The following is a 24,369-nucleotide window of genomic DNA, read 5'->3' on the forward strand; positions in this document are numbered from 1 at the left end:
GATCTGGTGGCTTGATGGGCAGCATTATAATTTTTCCTCTGAGAGAGTCTGGGGATTGGAAACAGGAGTCACTAAGCAATGTGTTCTACGGGGATAAGAGCCATCTCCTGCAACAAATCTATTAGGAGGAGACTGTCCCCTGTAATTAGCAGAGATATTAATTATTTAAGAAAAAGAGAAAAAAAAAAGAAAAAAGCAACTTGCCTGGCAGCCAGACCTCTTGAGAATGTAAAAGTCATGACATGCTGTTGGGTACTGTGCTCCTCTGTCTGTGATTAAGAGCTTCTCATCAGAGATGACCTACATCTTGATAAAACACAACTACTTCCTGTGCCTTTAGGCCATCTAATTTTCTGAGGGCTGGCACCTTGAGCAGAGCACGGGGCCCATTGGTAACCCACAGGGTAGATGGAAACGCACTTTGCAATAAATTATTTTATATCTGTTGGTGCTGCCTCTCTCGGGGGAATTTAAATTAGTGGCACTCAAACTGCTATATGCATGCAGAGGCATCAGACTTGGCTTTTCCATGTGGTATCCCTGACAGTTCTCTGAAAGGATGCTGTTGCCAGGAGCCCCCTGAGCGGTGGTGACCTGTTCTCACAGGTGTAGCATGGCTCCTATGTTTGACTCTCAACACACCATTGTAACTTCTCGGGAACGTTCAGAAGAGTTTATATGGCAAAGCAGTGATGAATGGAAAATACTAGAGAACAACCATAGGCTTAAAAATCCTCTTCTATGATTACAACCGAGCTGTGCTCTCTGTCCAGTGAGACATAGACTCTTCCTCCCTGTCTTTCTGTGAAGTTATTCAAGATAAAGCAGATCATATTTTGTTATTCTGCCAGTCAGCCACAAATTGCTCCCGTATAAGTGTGTGTGCGTGTGTGCTTGTGGCTGTACTTTGCTAAACGACCGATTTAAGGATGAAATTGCATCTGGCATGGCCAACCTCCAGTGTAGGCTTTTTCCACTACCAAATATTTCTTCCCTTTCACCTCTATCCAGATGAGTTCCTTGTAAAAATGCCATTGGAGGTGGGCTTCTTTGGCCACACTTCACACCAGGTGCCAATTTTTGCATCTATTTTGTGGCTTTTTTTTTTTTAATATCTCTTTTGTCAGAACTATTTGTAAAGTTATCCTCAGAGACTTTCCAGCACAAGCTTGTAAGCTTTTCCCTCTCACTGGTGCAAGAAATGCATGCTGCAGAGTATTTGAGGTCACAAGAAGGTTGGGAAAGAAGCTAATTAGTAAGCCTGGCAAATTATTCCAGTACGTGTGGCCTTCTGAACAAGCTGGTTCTGGTGCATAAGTGGTTTGCACACTGGTGCTGTGGATGTGAACAGCCCAGTTCAAAACAGAGGGTTTGTCCCAAAATGTTTACATCTTCTTTCTTTGGGATGAGTTTGAGTGAAGCTAAGTACAATTCAGCCAGACAATTTGGCCTAATTAGCACGTTTGATAATGCAGTGAGAATGTTTTTTATTTTGCACAGTGCTTTCACTTCAGAAGGGTGGTGCAGTTGTGGCCAGATGTTAAGAATTTGACTTGCTCTTCAGGACCCGCCATGTAGCTGCTACCATTTAGAACCAGTCTCGTTCTCACGTGCTGGCTACTTCCATGGCTTCAAATTTTTTTGTTGTAGTCTCAAAACAACAACCTCCACTCCACCTTTGCTTCCTGACTAAAGGCAGCAGAGCAAAAAGAAGATGTAGCAGTGCTGCAGTTGAAAGTGCCATGCAAGGAAGCAGTAAAGAGTTCCTTGCAAAGCAACTTAAGCTTTAACCTGCTCTCCTCTTCCATTTCCAAGTGCTTTAGCTAGACATGGCAAGGCACAAAGCACCACTCCAACAGGAGCAGCCATAGGTGTTAGAAGGACTGGGAACCTGTCTACAGACAAGAAACCTGCAATAAACTTACACAAAGCCAAAGGTTTTTTCCACCTGGAAGTAGTAGATGGTATTAAGAATTGGTGCCAACTGATATTTTGCTCAGATCCAACATTAGGATCTGACTTGTAGTATTGTCTAGCAAAATCAGTGCAGTTGGAGGGTATGTATGTTCCATCCCCAACAAATATTTTCATGCTTTTCAAGTGTCTGTCATGGCCTCATCACTCTTTCCCTGTAGCTTTTTGTTGTCTGAATGGGTATATGGTTACATGTGTCTGTTAAAAATAAAGGGGATCAGTTCTTACATGGTATATTTATATTTCTTATGTACAGATTTTGAGTACGTAGTGCTTCAGTTTCCAAAACTTACTTCTTTCTGTGTCCAAAAGACCAGTCGTTTGGCTTCTGGAATGATAACAAGGGTGGGAGAGCCTTAACAGGAAATCTCTGCCCAGTTGAAGCTCTTGGTGATAGATCCCCTGAGTATAATTCTGCAGTCTGGCCATATTTTTGATGTATAGGTCAAATATTCATGGTTACACCGTTGCTTTCTGATGCCTTTTGCTGAGCAGAAGTGCAGATATTTTTCTTTCAGAAGTTCACAGTTTGTATAACAAAGTCATTATGAAATGTGACATTGTTTGTTTTATTTTTGAATACGTGTGATGATTTTAAGAATTTTTTCCTTTTCTCCTTCCACTGGATGATTTAAATCTCACAAAAAAAATAAAGCAGACCAATGAAAAGAATTGAATGCTAACTTCAATTGAAAAGAAATAGCAACACCACTCTTGTGAGACAGTTTTCAGCAGTATTCAGCTTGCTGGTCCTGCTCAGCCTTTCCTTTCCTGCCTGCTCCCTGCCCCTCTGTGACACTGAAATATCCACTTCTAGGACAACCTTCTTCCTAACCCAAAGGCTAAAAGTTTTTCCCTCTCTTTTTCTCCCATTTAAAATACCATCCTTGCATCAGCCAGATCTACTGTTTAGAGGGATCAAAAGCTCTTTTCCTCCTGCCTTATTCCCATCCATATCAATATCCAGGGCCCTGAGTGCGCTGCTCTCCTGTGAGAGGTAAAACTTAAATCCCTAAATCCAATACTTGACATAGTAACACTGCCAAAAAAATGGTTTGTTTTTTTTTTTTAATCTATAGTACCCTAATGAAGTAGCTACCCTTGTTTGCTGAAGCAAATAATCAATTCTTTGGGAGATGGATTTAATTGCTGAAAAGTAACATTGCTCTAACTCGCGTTGTGGAAGCCCAGGAGCCAGGCTAAGGTATTCCACTCACATAAACACCACAGGCTGTGTAACTAATCCTTACTTTGGTGAAACTTCAAAGGAAAAGACACTAAATTAACATGCTACAGGGAAGCAAATGCCATGGAAGGTGTAGCAAGGAAACCTGTTGGTATGATTCAATTTTGGATTCTAGCACAGATTCAAAACTCAAACTATTCTGGTGGCTTAGGCTACTTGTTTAATTTCTCCATGCCTTGGTTTCACAGCAGTAGAAGGGGCAAAAAAAGGAACTGTCAGGCAATAATTAGTTGATTATATGGTACTTCGAGGTCTTCAGTCTGAGGGAGTAACCTAATGTATTAACTGCTAATGGAGCTTGTTCATGACCAAAGTTGGAGACGGGGCTAACACCAGCACTCAGCTTTGGAACATTATGAATAAAGTTCTCCACATATTTTACCATCATGTCATATGGTAGATCAGAATCCCAAATCCAAATGTTGAAGCTCTCATTCAGACTTGGACTTTGCCTATTTGGTCTATTTCTGACCACAACTAAATACATTCTCAAGCCATCCAGTTATTAAAATTAAAAAAACCCACATATAAAAGTTTCATTTAAACAAGTAATGCAGTTAGTAATGTCGGTCTACGAGTCTAAGAGTGTGAATAAATTAGAATGAAACTTGAGGAGAATAGGCATAAAAGAGCACTTCTGGAGTACTTGTTATTGTCCAAAATATCACTGAAATTCTGATGACTAAGTACAGTCTGCTTATCTCTATTTGAAACAGTGCTGTACAGATTCATTATTTCTAAAGGTCTTCTTTCCATTTCTATATAGATATTCTCCCTTCACATTTTGAAGGTTTGAAGAAGAGGATTGTTTTTCGAGTCACACTAAGTAAACATTAAATGCATGCAGGCTTAAAACTAAAGCATGCATGTTATGTAGCAGCAATAAAAAGTGCTCGGCTTGCACGACTTATGATGCTCAAGCGTTGCCTTGTTAAAATGCCAAAAAAAATTTTCTTTGCATTTTTTTGAAACGTAAATCTCTTCCTTTGACCCTGCAATACTTTTCAGTTTCTTTGGACGAATGATATTTATTTTACTGAACACTTTTATATTACAGATAAGGTGGATGAAATAGTACCAGTTTCCAAGCCATCAAGAATTGCAGACAATGCAGCTGTGGACTCGAGAGTGGCAACGATAAAACAGAGGCCTTCTAGTAGATGTTTTCCCTCAGCTACAGATATGAATGTGAGTGGGAGCTATGAAGTGCTGCTTTCATTTCTGGAACTGTTTGGAGGGGGTCTTTTGGCTTTAGATATTTATTTTACTTTTATTATCTTGTAACTTTTAAGGCATGGTCTACGCTGCATTTCTAGTAATAGTTTTGGGACAGAACAGTCTACATACCCCTATAAAACCTTTCTCATTATGTCCTCATATTTATTCTGAGACTGTCACACCAACAGCATTGCTTCCTCAGTGTTACTCAAGCAGATGTGAACTTGAGCTGGTGAGAGCCCAGCAAGTTCTGAACTTGAAGGTGTCATTACAACACGAAGTCTAAGTTAAAAAAACATGCTGAAAATCAAGGTATGCTATTTCAGTTTCAGCACCAGAGTTAGTGCAGCCACATCATCCCCACTAATGCAAAAGTTTCTCCTACTGCAGGCTTTTATTGTCCTAATGTCATATATAATACCTCAATTAAATAATGCACAATGATTTGCAAGTGAAAAATTGACATTAATATTATAGCACGTATTAAAAATTAAACTCCAGAACTCTGAAACTGAATTGTTCAGTTGCAGGATTTGCTCTCACAAAACTTTGCATGTGAAAAAATAATTGGTTTTATTGCATTTTAGATATATTTTTCCATTACCCATCTCTCTGAAAGAGCATCAGTCCTGATGTAACAAGCACTTTCTGTTCACAGCAGCTCAGAGTGGAAGGAAATTAAGGCTATTCTAAGAGGTAGAGTACAAATAGTTTTGTGATGAGAAGGAGGAACAATTGAGAGCACTGAGATTCAGGTGGCATTCCTCAGTTCCCAGCTGAGATGCTGACTGCCAGTGTAACCTTGCACAAGACACCTTGAGTCTGTGAAAGACTCCAAGAATAGCTCTGGTCTTCAGAAGTGAAGGGAGATCACACAGAGGGAGCATTAATAGCTACAGGGTGTGTGGTTGGGTTTTTGGAACTGAATGAATTAAAATGCAGTTGCTCATGCTTACAATTTCTTACGGCACTCAAAATGTGCTGGAAACTTTAATATATTGCCTTGTAAATAATTTCAAGGAAATACACTTACAGCTGCTGTCACTATATAAATAAAACCCTTCCCTTTCTGTTCCCCTCCTCCCTAGAATAACATCAATTTTGTTATTTTCCGTAGAAATTCTAAGTAAAAGGGATAGTGGATTAGCAGTTATGACAGAAGAGTTATTTACATGTGAGAGAGACATTCGTGCTTTAATGCTTGTGGGGTTTCTGTTTGCTTTTTTGTAGTCCATGTATGAGAGACAGGGTATTGCCGTGATGACGCCCACTGTACCAGGGAGTCCTCAAGGTCCGTTTCTGGGTATACCTCGGGGTACAATGAGGAGACAAAAATCTATAGGTAAAATGCTTCTCATGTATAGTTTGCCTGTGCATTAATCATATACTTGTAGTAACTTTACTTCTTTCTTAAAGCATAGTCCTTCGACACCTTTGCCTCAGTGAGTGACTTTAATTTTTGTACAAAGTTCATGAGAAAAGAAGTTTACTTGTAAAGTGATGTAATTTCCACATTCTGCTTTGATGGCAGTAGGCAACTATGGAATTATAATTTAATTGTTTTCTTTAGAATGTTGACTCTAACAAGGAAAAAAAAAGATCAGTACAAGCCCTTTGCAAAGCATTGGGGCAAAACGTTATCCCTTTTTTCTTTGTTATTGAGGTAAAAGCACTGTAATGCTGTGTAGTTTACAAAGCAATCCTTTTGATCAAACAGACTAAAATTCTTCTTTTTTTCATATCAAATTACGGCAATAGATGATTTTACAATAAAGAAAGGAAGAACAGACCTAAACAGACCAAATTTGGGTTTGCTTTTTTCTTGGTAGTAATCTTAGTAGTGATTTTTGTCAATTTGGAAACATATTATGTTGATGTAAAATTAGCATCCAAATTACCCCAGTATTACCTGTTTTATTTGTGTTAAAAGCTGTATTTGTAATAATATAATGTCATCCTTTGTAAGGAAACATTATGATTTTTGTCCCCAATAGGATCTTCACAGTCCCCTTGCTAAATTCCAAATGCATCTTAAAAATTCATTAGGTTTCCAAGTTGCATTATCATATGCATTTTATAGAGTGCTAGAGCAAGGCAGAAGCTACTCTTCTGCACAGAACATCTTCCCTCTTCAGTAATTTTCATAGAAAATGTGCTTCTCTACAGCTATCTTGATGATACATAAGCCCCAAACATTTGCCTACACATCAGTGATCAGTTTAATTAAAACTCTGTAGCGTCCTTTTCAATTCTGGCATATGGAAGTCCAACAGGAAAGAATTCCTATGTAGGAATCAACCAAAAGACCTCCTTTAGAATTTTGCATATGCCTTGTGTCATGGGAAATGCACCCCAGCATTTTGGTCTGGATACAGAAATAATACAGTAATAATGCAGAGGGATCCCAGTGGAAGACAGTATTTTAAATATACTTTCTGATTTTTTTAGGAATAACAGAGGAAGAACGACAGTTTCTGGCTCCTCCTATGCTGAAGTTTACCAGAAGTCTCTCAATGCCTGACACCTCTGAAGATATCCCACCACCACCACAGTCCTTACCTCCTTCACCACCACCACCTTCTCCCTCTCTGTACAACTCCCCCAAATCCCTGACAACAAGGAGCTATGGAACTATTAAACCTCCATTTAACCAGAATTCAGGTGCAAAAATTTCCTTGGTTAGGCCTGAGAGCGTGGGAACGATGATAAGGGACAAAGGGATCTATTACAGACGAGAGCTGGACCGATACTCTCTGGACTCAGAAGACCTGTACAGTCGAAGTGCTGCATCTCAGGCAAATTTCAGGAACAAGAGGGGTCAGATGCCAGAAAATCCGTATTCTGAGGTTGGGAAGATTGCAAGCAAAGCAGTTTATGTGCCAGCCAAACCAGCGAGGCGGAAGGGGATGCTGGTGAAACAATCCAACGTTGAGGACAGTCCAGAAAAGACCTGCTCTATTCCAATCCCAACAATCATTGTGAAAGAGCCATCCACCAGCAGCAGTGGGAAAAGCAGCCAAGGGAGCAGCATGGAGATTGATCCTCAGTCTTCAGAGCAACCGGGGCAGCTCCGGCCCGATGACAGCTTGGGTGTCAGCAGTCCGTTCGCAGCAGCCATTGCAGGGGCAGTGAGGGACAGGGAAAAGAGGCTGGAAGCAAGGAGGAATTCTCCAGCCTTCCTTTCCACAGACCTGGGAGATGAGGATGTTGGGCTAACCCCGCCAACACCACGCATGAGGCAGTCTAAGTTCACCGATGAAGCAATGTTCAGTAGCGAGGATGGTTTCAGACAGCTCATGTCGCCATCGCCTATTCCTGCACCCAGAGAGCCTGAAAGTCTCTTTAATAGCAGTGAGCCCAGCAATCAGAGTGACTCAAGGACATTAAATATTTCGTCCAAAATAAAAGGTACTGACAATAGTGCAGTGGCAACCAAGTCCACGAACGCATCCAGCCCGGAGAGTTACGTGCACCCGGTCACAGGGAAGCTGTTGGATCCAAACTCACCACTAGCCCTCGCGCTCTCTGCCAGGGACAGAGCCATGAAAGAACAAACACAGCAGATTCCAGGCAAAGGAGATGCTGTCAAAACAGACCTTAACAAACCGCTTTACATCGATACAAAGCTGAGACCCAACATGGAAACAACTTTTCCTGTTACTGCCACTGTCACAAGGCAAAACACCCGTGGCTTGTTGAGACGGCAGGAGACTGAGAATAAGTATGAAACAGATGCAGGGAAAGAAAAGAAAGCTGAGGAGAAGAAGAACATGTTGATAAACATTGTGGATACCTCACAGCAGAAGTCAGCTGGCTTGTTGATGGTTCATACCGTGGACACAGTGAAGTCAGACGATATGGCTGAAGATGAGGAGGAAAAGGAAGCTGAGATGGAGCCAAGTCCTGAAAACTCCCCTCCAGAGAGGGTAGAGGGGAGCAAGGAAGTGGAAGAAAGTGAGCTGAATGCACCTGCTGCACCTGAGCCACCGGCATCTCCCTGCAAAACCATCATGGCAGCAAGCTCTGTCGACGACCCTGTCATCCTGCCCTTCCGCATCCCCCCACCACCCCTGGCATCGGTGGATATTGATGAAGAGTTTATGTTCACTGAGCCATTGCCCCCTCCCTTGGAGTTTGCCAACAGCTTTGATATCCCCGATGACCGCACGGCTCCCGGGTCGGCTCTGACAGACCTGATCACGCAGAGGAAGAATGGCACACCCTTCCCCCCCAGCCAGCCAACAAATTCCCTAGACAGCAAAAAGCAAGTGGGTCTTTCAAACTGTTTGCCTGCCTCCTTTCTGCCACCCCCTGACAGCTTTGATAACGTCACTGACTCTGGGATTGAGGAGGTAGACAGCCGAAGTAGTAGTGACCATCACTTAGAGACAACCAGCACTATCTCAACGGTGTCCAGCATCTCTACCTTATCCTCAGAAGGGGGGGAGAATGTGGATACTTGTACAGTCTATGCAGATGGGCAAACATTTCTGGTGGACAAACCCCCAGTACCTCCTAAGCCAAAAATGAAGCCCATAATCAACAAAAGCAATGCACTTTACAAGGACGCGCTGATCGAGGAGACTGTGGACAGCTTTGTGATCCCTCCTCCCGCTCCGCCCCCACCTCCCATCAGTGCCCAGCCCAACATGGCTAAAGTTGTTCCCCAAAGGACATCCAAGCTATGGGGGGATGTGCCGGAGGTGAAAAGCCCGATTCTCTCAGGCCCCAAGGCTAATGTTATTAGTGAATTGAACTCAATACTCCAGCAAATGAACAGAGAGAAATCCTCAAAGCCAGGGGAGGGATTGGAGTCACCGACTGGAACAAAGACTGCAAGTCTCAGTACAAGGTAAAAGTAATTAACCAAATAATTTCCTGATAAAGGCTTGATTTTTTTGCCAACCCCTCACTAACTTCCCCTGTAAATCATGTAGATTAAAGAAGAGTGTACTCTGTTCTATGTATTTGCTTAATGAATAGTCTACGTCAGACAAGAATTTCTTACGTTGTCAATATTTGTGTAGCCTACACCATAGGACAGGAGCTTTCTCAGTCTTCTCCAACTTTAAAGACAGTTTGCACAAACCTTTCAGTCATTTCGATGTGAGTCACTTGGATTTCTTTTTAAGCAGTATTTTTCTCTTTAATTTTTTTCTTTTAAAATGTGGTGATAATTTATTTTTCCTTTAGTCCCGTAAGCTATTTTGGCTTCAAACAGGTAAAACATGGTTTTGCTTAGGGTTCCTTCACATTCACTGTGTGGTGCCATTTGATTCATGCTGACACCTCTCATAATCCACTTTACCATAAAGCATAAGGCTATTTTAGAAAATTACTCATTGAAATCACTGTGAGGTGTTCATGTTATTACTAAAAAGTTAATTTAGCATCTCTGCCACTTAGTATTAGGGGGTTTAAGTTCTGCCTTTTTCTGGTTAATGAATAGTCCCTGATGTTCACAGGTTGAAGGAGGTGTCCCTGACAGGGCACTGCAATACATTCATGTGTAAGTGGTTTCCGAAAGGTACTTAAGTGATAAGTTACAGAAGCCAGACACCACTGGGGGAATGTACAAGTAATTTTGTGGAACATAATCTCATGAAATCCAGTCACCAAAAAAAAAAAAAAAAAAAAGTAAATTTTATTAGAATTATTCTGCTGGTTAATAAGTAAGTTAGCCTTTGAAAAGCTGCTATACTTTGCATACATGAAGATAATTTGATTTTTAAGGGAAGAGTGGCTCTATTGATTGCAAATGATTGCTCATTCAGAAAACAGTATGATCAACAGCCCCAGCCTCAGGTATTCATATTGGTTCCTGCAAGATGGAAGTCATCAAACTGGTGACAGGGGGGTAATACAATTTTTAGAATGAAGGAATGGAAATAAAACACGGAAATTCTGGAATTCTTTTCAGTGGCACTTGACTAATTGGAGCAGAAACTGAGTTGGCTGTACAGGAAAAACCTTCATACATGAAAAAAATACTATTTTTGCTAGACATTGATCATGTGGCCTAGTAACCATGGCAGTGTTGCATCAAGGGTTGGACTTGATCTCAGAGGTCTTTTCCAACCTGACTGATTCTATGATTCTGTGTTTCTTGTTAAGTCCCATGACCATGTTGCCTTTAGCTTCATGTCTATGATATTATTTATCATCTTTTAATTTTAAGCTGATAGGTATTTCCAGATTACAGTGGAGATCTTTTTATTAGAAAGTAACTGAAGCTACCAACTACAATGTACTGTAAAAATATCAAAGTATTGTCATTACTGAGAGGAAAATGAAAAGCAGAAGTAAATATACATTTTTTTGAGAAAAGATGTTTAAAAATTGTAAAGGCTGGAAAAAAATTAAAAACTATACTACTTCATTGGAAGAAAGCAAACTATTACGTAAGTAAGAGTAGCCCCATATGTTACATTTTAGAGAAAGATCTGACTTAAAAAAAATCAAAAAGCTCAAGGACAGAAAAGCAGTATAAATTTGTAACGCTGTCCAATTCAGATTTGGCAAATTCTTTAGAGGCTCAATTTGGAAACAAAACCACCCAAAGCATTATTTCAACGTGGCTGAAATTCTACTTCTTTCCTGAAAAGTGAAACCAAACAGACATCTTTGCAAATCAGAGAGAGGATCCTGGGATGTAACAATGCCAAAAGAGCTATAAGGGAATAAATAGGATAAATTGGCAGTGGAATAGAGCAGCAAAACTCTTGGCTACCATTTGACCGTGGGAGAAAATAGAATTCCCGGTGGGAACAGGAGGAAAGAGAGCTGTATTTTGTTTTGTTCTGTTTTCAAAAGTGATATGATTATGTTATTTTTTGATTACGAGGTTAACTGAAGATGCTAAAATGATCAGAAAAGTTTACTCAGGATCTCTTTTTTAAGTGAAGTGATATGTGGGAGCCAGCAGAGGAGAACCAGCTACCCACAGATATTAAAAGTATGTTTGGAAAGGTGCTGCAGGCAATTCCTTTTCATCTCGACAAGGGTGAGGTAGAGAAATGGAAATGTAGAGGATCAGCTGTAGATTCAGATTCCACCCCCTGGAGCCGGGCAGGACCTTCCTCTCTGCCTGTGCAAAACCAGCCCCACATGCTGGGGGTGGATGAGAGAGGATTAATTTCTCAGCTTGATAAGAAGTCTGAAAGAGGGAGCAGCATAAGCTGTTGATGCTTGGTAAATGCTTTTTTTTTTTTATTGCTTTTACTCCTTTCTTATCTTTTAGAAGTTAAATTACAGCCTTTCTAGCCCACTTGCACAACTGCCACAATTTTTTACAAAGCTGTCAAATATTATGACCAAGGAATACCACCTTGTGAAAATTTCAAGTATGAAAGCTAATATTTAAATTTTAAAGGTAAAATTCCTAGAGTTTCTTGGGTTTTTTTTTCTAATACTATAAAGCCTCTGACAGCCAATTGCAGAGCTTGCAGCCCTTCCCTGTGAGGTTGCATTAGAAAGGGAGAAAAGGAATTTTAGCTCATGAAAAGCATGGATTCTGCTAAATTAAAGAACAACTCGTTGGCTCTGATAAAGGAAAAATGATAAAAAATGAGTATGCCTGTTCCCTTCCCTCAGCCAAGGAGAGGGATTGGGAAGTGTTATGAATAGGAACAAGTGTTATGAATAGGATGATGTTCACAGCCCAAGCAGCCTGATGAAATTAAAAATATGTAGTTGCTTATTGGCCCATACATGAAGTTATAGCCCAGAGTGGAATCTCAAATATCCCCAAAAGTTCCTTTTGCACAGCCTTTTGCAGTAGGTGTACAGTTGTGGTGTACAGGTGTACAGCAACTGCCCTGTTAGGGTAGTACAGGGGTGAATTAAACTGTAGATAGTTCTTGGCACAGAAACCCATAAAAGTATCTTTTTTTCTATATTTTTGATAAATGAGGATTAGGAAGAGATCATCCTACAATACTGAACATAATTTCTCAGTTATTACATTAAAACCACCCTAAACTTGCTTTTATTCTCAGCACACGGGTTTAACAATAATTTTACACAGGGTATTTATAGTTTATTTATTTATAGTTTTCCATGGTTCTTGTGGAGACATCAAGTTTCAAGATTTTTAAATAAAGCCTGAAAACTTTTGGCTGGAAACCATCTGCTTCTCAGTGGCAGTGGCTAGCCACGGGATAGGGAAAAGGAGTCTGGTAGGAGAAGGAAAAAGAGGAAGAAGCGAGAGGATGCACTTGCTTACTTTGTACTAATAAAAGCATAGTTTGGTCAGAAGGTTTGAGAACAGAGATTCCACTCCCAATTTTGGCCATCATTTACTTTAAGAAATTTAAGAAATTATGTCCATAGATAGAGATTTTAATCTGGTCTGTCTAGGTAGTCAGGTCCCAATATCTGACCGTCGCTCCCTCCAGTTTTCCTCACCCGTTCTTGTAGAAAACCTTGAGGGTTGCTTGAATATGGGGCTCTGTTTGACCCAAACACCCGGAACTAAAGCCCCAGTGATGAGCTCTGGTTGTGATTCCTATTTCCAAATTTGGATATGCTCATGTACAGCGCTGGGAAGACCCAGGGAGGGAGCACCTGCCTTGGCAGGTGACGCTCTGCTCTCAGTGAGGAGAACAGGACACGTAGTATCGACTGTGGTGTTAGAAATACAGTGGTGCTATAAATTCACTCGAGAGGCTACTGGCTTTTACAAGGAGCTGATAAAAGAATCGGGGAGAAGAGAAAGGCAGGATTTTTATCAGGTGAAGGGAGGAGTGCTGGTTCTGTCTGTGAACCTGGCAGTTGCGTAGCAACATGGTGATCAAGTGCAAGCCTTTGAGACCCGCTGAATAATGTCAGCGTGATTAACACAGGATAGACCCCGTGGCTGCTGGGGAGAGAAAACACAGCCCCCAGCAAAAACAGCATTCTGGTTCCGAGTATTAATAAAGAATAATGAACAGCAACTGCCACTGCTCCCTCCCAGCGTAGCAAAATGATCGGTAGCTTTGCCACAGGGAGAAACAATTTCTAGTTCAAACAGTGCTTGTGTTCTTCTGGCTGTGTTTGCACAATGTTCCTGTGGCCTCTGGGGTGAGCTGGCGTCACTTCTGGTAGTGGGAAATGCTCATTATAAATGTGGGAGTTGTGGAGGATGCTTAACCAGGCAGAATTGAGTCCTCTAGGAAAAATAACCTGTACTGTGTTGGAATAACAAGTTTTAAAAGTGGAACTGTCCATGGCCAGTAGTTTTGGCCATCTCTGAATTATTTTTTTCACGAGTATCTGGAAAAGTTCCTGTTTTTTTCACAAACAGGTAAGGCAGAACTGAACTTAGAAGCAAATCTTGCTTAGTAGCAAATCCAAGGACTGATCCTACATCTGGTTTGTTGTAAAGGATGTCTGGGTCTTGTAGTTGATGAAATAGGTGGGATAGTTCTCAAGCCTTGATTTTTCACTTGACTGCTCTCTCAGTAGACTCATTTCATGTTGTTAACCATTTGTCAGCCAATTTTACAGGATTGCTTGCTTTGTTACTAATTTCTGCAGTGTTTCAGTCATTCCATTTTGTCATTTTTATTTGCTGTCATGACTGCTATTGTCAGAGGAGGGTCATGCTGAAGTGCCATGAAGTAAGTGCCGACCATAAAGCATAGAATATTCTATATTGTACATTCTGCTTCTTTTAAACTCATTGTTATTGCATTTTAGTGACTTTGGTGTTGACTTTGTTACACAGTGCAATGTGAATTAGATCAGCCTAATCCAGAAATGATAGCCATCCTAAAACCAGGAGTAGGATGTCATTTCAATGTGAAATAAAAGCCACATTCATCAAAGAAGTATTCAGAAAATTTTTAATAACGTGAGAATGTAAGAGAAGATTCCTGAACTTATGTCTGAACACCTAAAGGGGTGTGAATTTTCAAAGACGCCCAAATTCTGCTGGATCTTTGGAGATGGAGAGATGGGGAGGGATGATTACTGCAGTTTTATACACCCATGTGAGGCTAAAAGTAAAGGCAAACCATCCCTTGATATCATTAAGTCGTCACTGTTAACTCTTTCCTCCCTGGAACCTGTGGTATTCCCCCCTTTCCCCTTCCAGCTTCCCTTTTCCCTGCAGCTCTGGAAGAGAGGGCTGGGGCTGTCTCCTGGCCCCGTGCCCCTCATCAGCACCATCTCTTTTCTGCTGATTGTGTTATTCACATGGAAACTCTGGAACAGACAGACTCCCACAGACCCTCCTGATTATTCTTCCCTCCAACTGCACAGCATTGCTCTCAACAGACACCAAGCATCCCTCAATTCTTCTCCCTAAAATAACACTATTATGAGAAGCTCTGTATCCTGCCAGTCATCACGTCAGCCCTTGTTCTTCATCTTCCCCCAAAACAGACAATTATTGTCTTACTTTCCTACCATACAATTTTCCTTTGACAGTTCAAAAAGAAAGTAAAAATACTAGGAGAGATGAAGGCGAAGTCTGGGGTTTGTGTGGTCTCAGAAATCTAAGAAGTTAATTTCTCTCGGTACCTCTGTGGAGGAACCACTTGTTGCTTCTCTTGGTTGTTAAGATGTATTTTCTCTGATACAATGGAAGAGCTGTATCAGAACCAGCAAGTCTTTTGGCAAGTTGCAGGATAAAACAGCTCCCATGAGCTGAGCATGATGTTTTTTGGGGTATTTCCATGGGAGCTGCCCCACCATGCCCTCTTCCACTGATTTGCTTCTGATATTAACAGTAAATTTGAATCTTGCAAATATAATCTAAAATTTAAAAATAATTTCTTACCTACAAGCTGTGTTGATGGCTTTTATACTTGGAGGCATTGTGTCACATAGGTTATATATTTTGATTTTAATATGAGACAACATAATGGGCATTGGAATCAGTGCAGGCTCGCAGTAGTAAATGTTTATAAATTACTAACATATGCTGATTCAAATAGAACACATTTTATTTAAAATAATTATCAGACTTTTCACCTTTTTTAAAATGAAATTTGGGGTTTGGCAGGTTTAATATGGATTTAATGTGTTTAGGATAACAGATGATCAAATAAGGCATAAGAAATTGCTCTTATTAAAAATCTGGAAAACCCATAACACAACAAACCATGCCTGCTTTCCAGCTGGAATGTGCTTGCTCCTTATTGACCAGGATACGAATCAACCAGAAAATGCAAGACAGATGATGGTTTCAAGACTGTGTTTGCACCACAGATTGTATTGGAGATGTCATAAATTATAATTTAGGATGCATAGGAGTTACATAAATATCCTTATTTTTTCCCTTGGATTACAATTACAGTGCAGCAGTTTCTGTAATGTGCTGGAGTTGATATGGCAGGTGAAAAAAAAGAGGAAAAGAATGAAAAAAAGTAGTCTTGGAATTAAAGGCTTGGAAGTGAAAGCCTGGAAGTGCTACTGTGGGCTTTAGCAGACTTTTGTGACCTTCACTTGAGGGCTGTGCTGGGAGCAGAGCTGGCTGAAGCACAGCAGCTGGGAACTGAGCACAGTCTCACTCTTGCAGGTTGCTGAATAATTTTGGAGGCAACGGTGACCTCAAGTTCCTGTAGTTAAAACTTTGCCCTAAAACAGGAGAGCTGCTGCAGCAGTGGGGTCCTAGACCCACAGACTTGTCCGTATTCCAAATTGTGTAGAAGAACTAATAACCTCCTTGAAAAAGGGGTGTTGCTGTAGGATCGAGCCTGTCCATGTTAAAGAAATACTCCTGAGCTACCGGATAAAAGGTTTAATATTTAGAAGAGCTGCACAACTCATGTGGCTGCAAACTGAGCTGGTATTGAAACCTCATGGATCAGTTAAAATAAAATTCTTGTCTCTGCTCCAGAGTTTTACTGTAATGGTCAGCAGTCCTCAACCTATGGCTTGAAAAAAGGAAGATGTCCCTAGATCTGCTACTGCTTCCAGCCACATGAAGCCAGTACTTTGATCCAGGCTGACAGAAGGCAATGGACCACAATGCCTGGGTTGCTTTGTTCACCCAGTATTCCTGCCTGTGGGGCTGAGAAGGGTAGAGAACGGTAGCTAAGGAATGCTTAAAATAAAAACACACACTTTACTTTGGGAGGTTTTGCTTTAGTGGTTTAATATGCTTTATTTAAAGGAACAGAGACAGTGATTTCCTGAGCGGGGATGGACAGGGAGTCTATAAGAGGAACAAAATAGAAGAGAAGCAGCAAAATTGAGTTACAAAGCAGAAGGTGAACACTGAGCCTGGAGCTGTCAGTCAATTAATAAAAGTTATCTTTCATCATCTAGCATAAATGAACATGGATTTTCATCATCCATTTGATGTTGTCATGAGGAGTGTGAATGCAAAACCATAATTTCTAGTATTTGCAAGACAGGAAAGTTAAGTAGAAGAGCGATTGCAGGTAAAGATCAGGGATTAATTTCCACATTTTTACAAAGCTCATTCTGCTTTTCTTGCCCTCACTACCCCAGCCTTTTTCAAAGCAGTTTTTTTGTTCATTTAAAATTATATCATGCCTTAGTAATGAGTGTGAGACTCCTCATGCTAAGGTAAAGTAGGTAGAAATAACTTGCTTCCCTTGGTTAGTAGGATTTAATAGTTTCTTGCCATAGATTTTTTATTTGTAGGAATGCTTAGCTCCAGCCCTAGAAGACAACGAGAGCCATTAAGCTCTGAAAAATCACAGGAAACAGTCAAAACCTTGCCAAGTGTTTCCTTTCTTTGTCAAATTACAAAGCCATAAGTGCCAGAAGTGTTGTTCCTACTGGGGTTTAAGCAAAGTACCAATCTTTCAGAAAGATCCCCCTGGTCCCATTGAAGTATATGGAACAACCTGTGGGAAATCAGTGGCATTGTTCATGTGAATAAGATATATGTGCTCCAAGAAATTATTCTTAGTGCTTTTCTAATAACATGGTGTTGGAGCTTTGTTTGAATGGGACTCCCCATGTGCTGGGAATGTTGGAGTGGCAGTGCTGCAGTTACCTGGTGTCTGGGATGGTTTATTTTGTGCCAGAGCCCCAGAGGAGATGCAGGGAGTGTGTGGCTGTCAGAGCTCACCACAGCCAGCAGCCAAGCAAGAAATCACTGAAGGAGGTCTCCAGGTCAGGGCTACTGGGGCTGCAGTGTGAGAGAAAGGGATTAATAACCTGACTTTTATCAACGCCTCTGGTGAGCTGCCTATGTTTCTTCATTTTGGTACGTCCCAAGGGGAGCAGGTTAGGGTAGGTGGTGAAGAAGTGCCGGCACCACCATCTTTTTATTTAAAATTTTAACCACTCTTCTAGGCAGAATGTGAGTGACCAAAGCCAAACTGCCCCCTTCCATGGGCCTTCCCAATTACATGGCGCTGGGGAATAGACCCAGTGAGGCAGGATAACCCTATGTGCCACATCTCCCTTCCCAGCAGTCCCAGTGCTCTGCTGAAAGGGGAAAAGCCACCATGATTACTCAGGGCAGAGGAACACAAGAGGGTCTCTCATTATACAGCACATTTAGTGGTGGGGGGACACACCTCAGAGACAACAGAGGTAGAGTTTGCCCCCTGCTCTGTGGATCATTTTTGGTACTTCATTTGGTGGCAATTAACACAAAAGGTTTAAGCAGTGACTTAGAAGTGAGGCCACAGTTTCTTCCATACCAGCACTTTAACTGTAGGGGCTCCAGAACCCTGATCTTCCTTTGGCTCCATAAGATCTTTCTGCACAGCAGTGAATCTGCAGGATTAATGGAAGCATTGTATGTGACATCATGCACCCAAGATATCTTCAGTTCTGCCCAGGTAGGACATGTCAGGCCTGGCAGCAATGTGGCACTCAGAAACAGAGGGCTTCAGTCAGGATCCGGGGTGGAAATCTTGCTACAGCATCAACCAGATCATCCCCTGGAGTCCATGGCATTGCTCCAAGGATAAATAAATCCCTCCTTTGGTCTGCAAGTGCTTTAAATTAGTTGTCTGAAGGTTTTCCCAGTTGGCAGGATATTTTTGAAGTGAAAAACTCTGGAGCTCAAGGCACTCAAGAGTTCTGTGGAAGGTCCTGAAGAGCACACATGCTGACTGGCAGACTCTTCTCATGGGAATGAGGGCTGTGGGGTTAAGCATTTTGTGATATGAACAGACCCAAACTTTCTAAATTTGTTTCTGTAGCCACCAGGCAAAAGCAGACCTGCCTGCTCCTTCACCCGCCCTGTCCGCCTGGGCATCAGAGTGAGCATCTCATGCCTGCTTAGTTTGTAATCTGAAATTAATTTTCTTTGGGCAAAACTTGATCACAACTACATCACCTCTGGGCATGCACAGGAGCAAGGATTTTGTCTCCTTAATTTTGTAGTGAAACTGCCAAAGTATAATTTCTGTGTAGAAGGAAATGGTCACAAAGTCTTTTTAGGAACCTTAGAGGGAGTGTTTCATGTTTAAAGCACAAAAAGTCCAGCTGAATAGAAAGGGAAGTAAGAGGAGCTTGGGGGGCATGCTCAGTGAACAAACGGGACTATAAACATACCCTATAATATAAACATACCATAAAATTCACTGGGTAGATGCCCAAAGATCCAAAATCCATTGCTTCTGAAACTTTCTACAACTATTATTAACCATGTTATATGTAAAACCAGTGGGTTAAAGCTGAAGGATCCCAACCCTCCACATGACGAACGGAAGGTCAACTCCTGATCACACTTCACAGGGAACACAAAGTGCTCATGTGCTTGATCCACTTGGTGTTTCTCATTTAACCAGGAGTTAATTCGGTGTGGCCTCAGAGAGGAAGAATTTGCTCTGGGAGGTGTTTTTCTGCACTGCTCATAAGTAAAGATTTTGTTTTGAACTATGGCTTACCATTGGTGGTCCTTTTCCAGGGAAGATTTCATAATATAATTTTTTCTACTTTTAACTTGATGTGACTCACTAAAAAATGGAAATATTCAAGCATTCCCATGCAGTAAGTACTACATGTTGAACCTTGCAGCTGCTGGCTGCCAGATCTAACTCTCCCTGTCTGTTTGCAATTGCAGGAGCACGGAAGTCATGAGTACTGTCTCAGGTACACGAAGTACAACAATCACTTTCACTGTCCGACCCGGAGCCAGCCAGCCGATCACACTGCAGAGCAGGTCCCCAGACTATGACAGTAGGACCTCAGGAGCAAGACATGCTCCAAGCCCTGTGGTTTCACCAACAGAGATTAATAAAGACATCATACCTGCCTCTCTGACTGCTTCTGCTTCAGCTTCATCTCCTTCTCCAACTCTGTCTGATGTATTTAGCCTACCTAGCCAGCCCCCTTCTGGGGACTTATTTGGCTTGACCACAGGGCGCAGCAGGTCTCCTTCTCCCTCAATATTACAACAGCCAATCTCAAATAAGCCTTTTACAACTAAGCCTGTCCACCTGTGGACTAAACCAGATGTGGCAGATTGGTTGGAAAGTCTAAACTTAGGTGAACATAAAGAAACATTCATGGACAATGAAATAGATGGCACACATTTACCAAATCTACAGAAGGAAGATCTGATAGACCTTGGAGTGACTAGAGTTGGGCACAGAATGAATATAGAAAGAGCTTTGAAGCAGCTGCTGGACAGATAAGAATAGCTATTTTGCCTCACAAACTTCTGTTGATAACTAGAGATGGGCTGGTACTGACATACCCCAAATGCCTTGTGTGTCTGCGAGTGCCAGCAAAATTGGGGGATGGGGAAGGGAAAAACAGTTGAATTCCTGGTACTCAGGTGATGCAGACTGTATGCTACATGCCCAAACACAAATCTAAAGATGTTAAAGTAAGTGGGGCCATTTTATTTCAAAGTTGTGGGGAGATATGAGAGAGAGACAATTGTTAACTTCAAAAATACTATCTCTTGATGCCCTTTGCTGGGATCGTGATGTACTGCTTTTCCTTCCATTTCAAATTGCAAACATTTCAGGGCTTTTTTTATTGAGAAAAAGAAAAAATAATTGAATTTTATTTTTTTCTCTTCTTGACCTTCAGTCTCCGAGCAGGCTTCCTTCCCCAACTCTTGGCTCATTTTAAGAGTACAGGTTGCTTCATTACCATTCAAACCCATTTTTTTTAGGAGCAGAGGCATGATATTGAGATGGGTACAGGAGTTCATGTTACTCTTTTTTACTGGTTTAGCTCTCTGATTTGTTGGCAGTGAAGCTGGTTGTTCTGCTGGAAGTAGTTCAAAGGTAACCTTGCTCTGTTTTACCTGGTATTTCTTTATTTCTGCAGTTATATTTAGCACTCTTCCAAGGTGGCAGAACAAGTTCAATATACGCTCCATTGACTTGACTTGTAAGATAATGCAGACGTTGCATAAAACCCAAGGAGGGATGCACACTTAGAGGTACAATAAAATGAAGCTAGTTTGAACCTGAGATCCCCAGTTTTCAACCAGCTAAACCACTGCTAATTCACAATGTGAACTCCACAAGCCGGGAAAAATTTTGGGTCATGTGCAGATGCATCTTTTGGACTCAACAGTCGGACACTCAAATATGCTGGGCCCTGAGAGGTGCTGTTTAATTCAGTGAGTGGTAAGTGCTTAGTTATTTTCAACATCAGGCCAAAAAAGAAGGAAAAAGGCAGATGAATGTTCCCATTGAAGTCAGTGGGAAGGGTGCTAGGATTTTAGGATTTCAGCCTGTTAGAAATGGAAATGTTTCAGCTTGTTTAAAAAAAAAAAAGACAAAAAGGTGACACCAAGATGGAAAGAGCTGTAGGGTGTCTCAGGATGCATGTATTCCAAGAGCCCAAGAGGTTTGGGGAGGGCTCCAGTGTCTCATTTTATCGCTGTTAACAGGTATTGGCTTCTTGACAGGCACAGGCTGGGTGCTGGGGGGAGGTGGACGCTGCTCATCCTTTCTTTGGCAGGACAGATGTGTTTACCCTGCCAGAAACCAGGGCTGGGTGCTGGGGGCAGAGAGAGCTTTCCAGGAGACTTCAGTCAGCAGGGGAGAAACACCCACATTTGGTTCACATGACTTTTAAAAAAAATTTCTTTTTTATTTTTTTGACATAAATTTTAAAGTTAACAAGTCTCTCTCTACATGTTTGGACTCCCCTTGTAATTAACACCTCTGAATATCTGTGAGTTTTGTAGGTCTTTATGGACAGAATATTCAAGATGTTCAAGGTGGGTAAATTGAGTGTGGATGGCTAAACTGCCTACCTACCATACTTTCAGGTTCTCTTACATTTTACAAGGTACCTGACTTTCTTTCCTTGATATGGTCCTTGATATGGTCCAGCCTATCTCTAATTTTTTTATTGTGATTATTTTTTGCTCACGAACAAGTGTCTAATTAGGTCTGCAACAGCCCTAGTATGAGTACATAAAGTTTAGCATTTTAAATATCTTTCTTTACTGCAAGTTTAAATAGTTGTACAGATAGTTTATAAGCACAATATTTTAAGAAAATAAGTGGCTGGTCTACTGGGCAGCCTTTGTGCCACTTCAGTGCTAGGAAGTTAAAAACAAGGAAAAAAAAAACAACAAAAAAAAACTTTTTGTGGTTTACTACTATTTCTGTGGAATAATTATAAAGTCTTGACCTTTTTAAAATCAACCTCATTTGGATGCATCTGAACCAGCAGAGCTGTGTTATATTTTCTATCTTTGCTAGAACTTCTACAGAGGAGGATGAATATTTCTTCAAAAGTGGTTGTAGTTACCAACACATTGGATACTCACAAAAAGCCTCCTGCCCCCTTTATGGAACAACAAATATTTTGACCTAACATCTGTTACTACTCTATATTTGTATTTGAAAGTTCCAAGGAACCTTGTAATAAAAAAAATGAAGTACTAAGTCATTTTCCTTCCAAGAGTACTGAATTTTTCCATAGGTGGTGTAGAAAATGGCAGTTCCACTCAGATAGTTGATGCTGGCAACTTGAGGCCATCACATACTTTAAGAAGTGAAAAAAATGGTAATTTAGCCATCTTTGTCTTCCATTTGGTGATACAGAATTCAGTAAATAAACCACTAATGCCATGCTCTTTTTTCTTTTTTTGTTTGTTTGTTTTTTGTTTGTTTTGTTTCTTTGGGTATAGTTGCTATTACCTCTATAACATGTGCCAGAAATACATTAAAGAATAACCGTAGTAAAAGAAAATGTAGAAGTTGACTTTTAAGCTGCTTTTGAATCACAACCTTGTTGAGTTTCTGTTGAACAAGTGCTGACACACCTTTTAAATTCCAGTTGACATCATCCCTTTCTTACACAAGTGTGTTTCTTGCTCTTGTGCGTCGTTTCAGGCAATGAAAGAGTAGGTGCAATGCAAGGAGTAGAAAAGAGGTTGAACACGTTAAAGAGCCAACAAAATAGTTGATTTTTTACACTGTGTCTTACAAAATGAAGGTAAGGAGACCTGAGAGGACCTACTTTCACCACGAAAATACACCTCTGCCAAGATGAATTGGTCTCTGATTGGGGGATGGTTTGGCTACAGAAAGCAATAGTAACAGATAACGACATCACCTCTGAGTGTTCTCACCAGTCTGGAAATGTTGGGGTGGGAGGAGAGAAGACCCATTTCTTTCATGCTACTCTGATAGTGAAAAACAAGTCGTTAGAGATCTATGATATTCTGGGTTTTAGGATAAACTTTTGTTTATATACTGTAATTTAAATAAATTGCATTTACATGCCTAGTTTCTGTAATATTTGTGTATACAATACCAAAATCCTACAAGATGTAAATTGTGTATAACTGCACAGACTCCTTGCCCTAGGTGTCTGAGAACATTTTAAGTTTAATTCATATATTATAAAATTACTAGATGTGACTGTTGATTTACAGAATTTACATATCACAAAAAGTTAATTATTTGTGGTACTTAAGTTAATAAAAAAATAGTGAATTCTTTTTCTTTTTTCTCAGTTCTTAAAAAGCATTACCCAGTTGATCTGGCGATGATTATGTGTATGAGCCACAAATATTGATAATTTTTCCATTACATTTTTTCTTTTCTTTTCTAGATATTAATATGTTTCTCGCTATAGTTTGTGTAACAACTTGTGTTCACGTTATCTATGTTGCTGTAATTTTTGTGCTTTAATTCCTCTTATTTCAACTGATTAAAAAAATCAAGCTCCTGTAACTTGCACTTTTCCCCAATCCTTAATACTCTTGTATGGCAACCAAAATTACTGTAAGAAATAAATATAATATTGCACTAAGGTTGTGGTTCTGATTGCAAACAGAGAACACTGTCTGGATTTTTATTAAAAAAAAAAGTTGCCAAAAAACTTGCAATTTGTTTTGAAAACACATGAAATGCTTTAATGAAATGTAGGTAGAATTAATGGAAAATAATTGATTTACTGTTGGGAAGAAGCATTTCCTGTTTATTTCTTCTTTTTGGTTAAAGCATTTTTTATGCTGAATGTTCATTTACTGAATTTCAGGTTCATAATTGAAGTTTGGAAAGTAAAAAAAAAAATTTAGGAAGAGATAGAAAACTTCGTATCTATTTGCCTTAAGGTGGATTTGGAATAACCATGGAATGTTCTTTGTCCTGGCTGAGCATGGGGGGAGGGATGCATGCCCTGAACTCAGTGCTACTGGTCCTATTCTGTTCTGCAATTTAAAAAGGCACTGAAAAGTGGGATTTTTTTTTTTTTTTTTTTTTTAAATTTTTTTTGTGGGGAGGAGCTGGAGATATTGTAGGACAGAGTAGTTTTCCAGAGGAGAGAAGGGAACAGTGCTCCTTGTGACTTAAAAACTGTACCAGTGGGGTCTGGTTTTACTGTGAATAAACAAGGCTTCAAATGGAAAGAAAAATAAGGAAACAATTCACATCTTCTTTTGGCTTAAGTTAAAAATTTGGTTTTCTGTCTTTAAATGGTGATGCAATGAAGAATATTTTTATTTTTCTTTTCTAAGATATTGGAATAAATGCCTAGAACTGTTGCCATTTGGTTTCATATGTTCCTTAACTACTATTCTC

General features: G+C 40.4%; 1 protein-coding gene across 6 annotated transcripts in view; it reads left to right on the forward strand.

Moving 5' to 3' along the window:
• SHANK2 (SH3 and multiple ankyrin repeat domains 2) overlaps positions 1-23,599 on the forward strand; it is a 335,607-nt gene extending 312,008 nt beyond the window's left edge. For 4 of the 6 annotated variants that reach the window (XM_064657130.1, XM_064657132.1, XM_064657128.1 and 1 more), the window contains 4 exons: positions 4,278-4,408; positions 5,669-5,780; positions 6,887-9,290; positions 19,425-23,599. In XM_064657130.1, coding sequence (XP_064513200.1) covers positions 4,278-4,408; positions 5,669-5,780; positions 6,887-9,290; positions 19,425-19,998 — 3,221 coding nt within the window. In that variant the 3' untranslated portion in view covers positions 19,999-23,599. Of the gene's footprint in view, positions 1-3,986; positions 4,047-4,277; positions 4,409-5,668; positions 5,781-6,886; positions 9,291-19,424 lie in introns of all 6 variants that reach the window. The other 2 variants (XM_064657129.1, XM_064657131.1) reach the window with 1 other exon arrangement.
• Positions 23,600-24,369: the final 770 nt, after the last annotated feature.

This window comes from Pseudopipra pipra, chromosome 6, assembly GCF_036250125.1.
Source record: "Pseudopipra pipra isolate bDixPip1 chromosome 6, bDixPip1.hap1, whole genome shotgun sequence".
Lineage (NCBI taxonomy): Eukaryota > Metazoa > Chordata > Aves > Passeriformes > Pipridae > Pseudopipra > Pseudopipra pipra.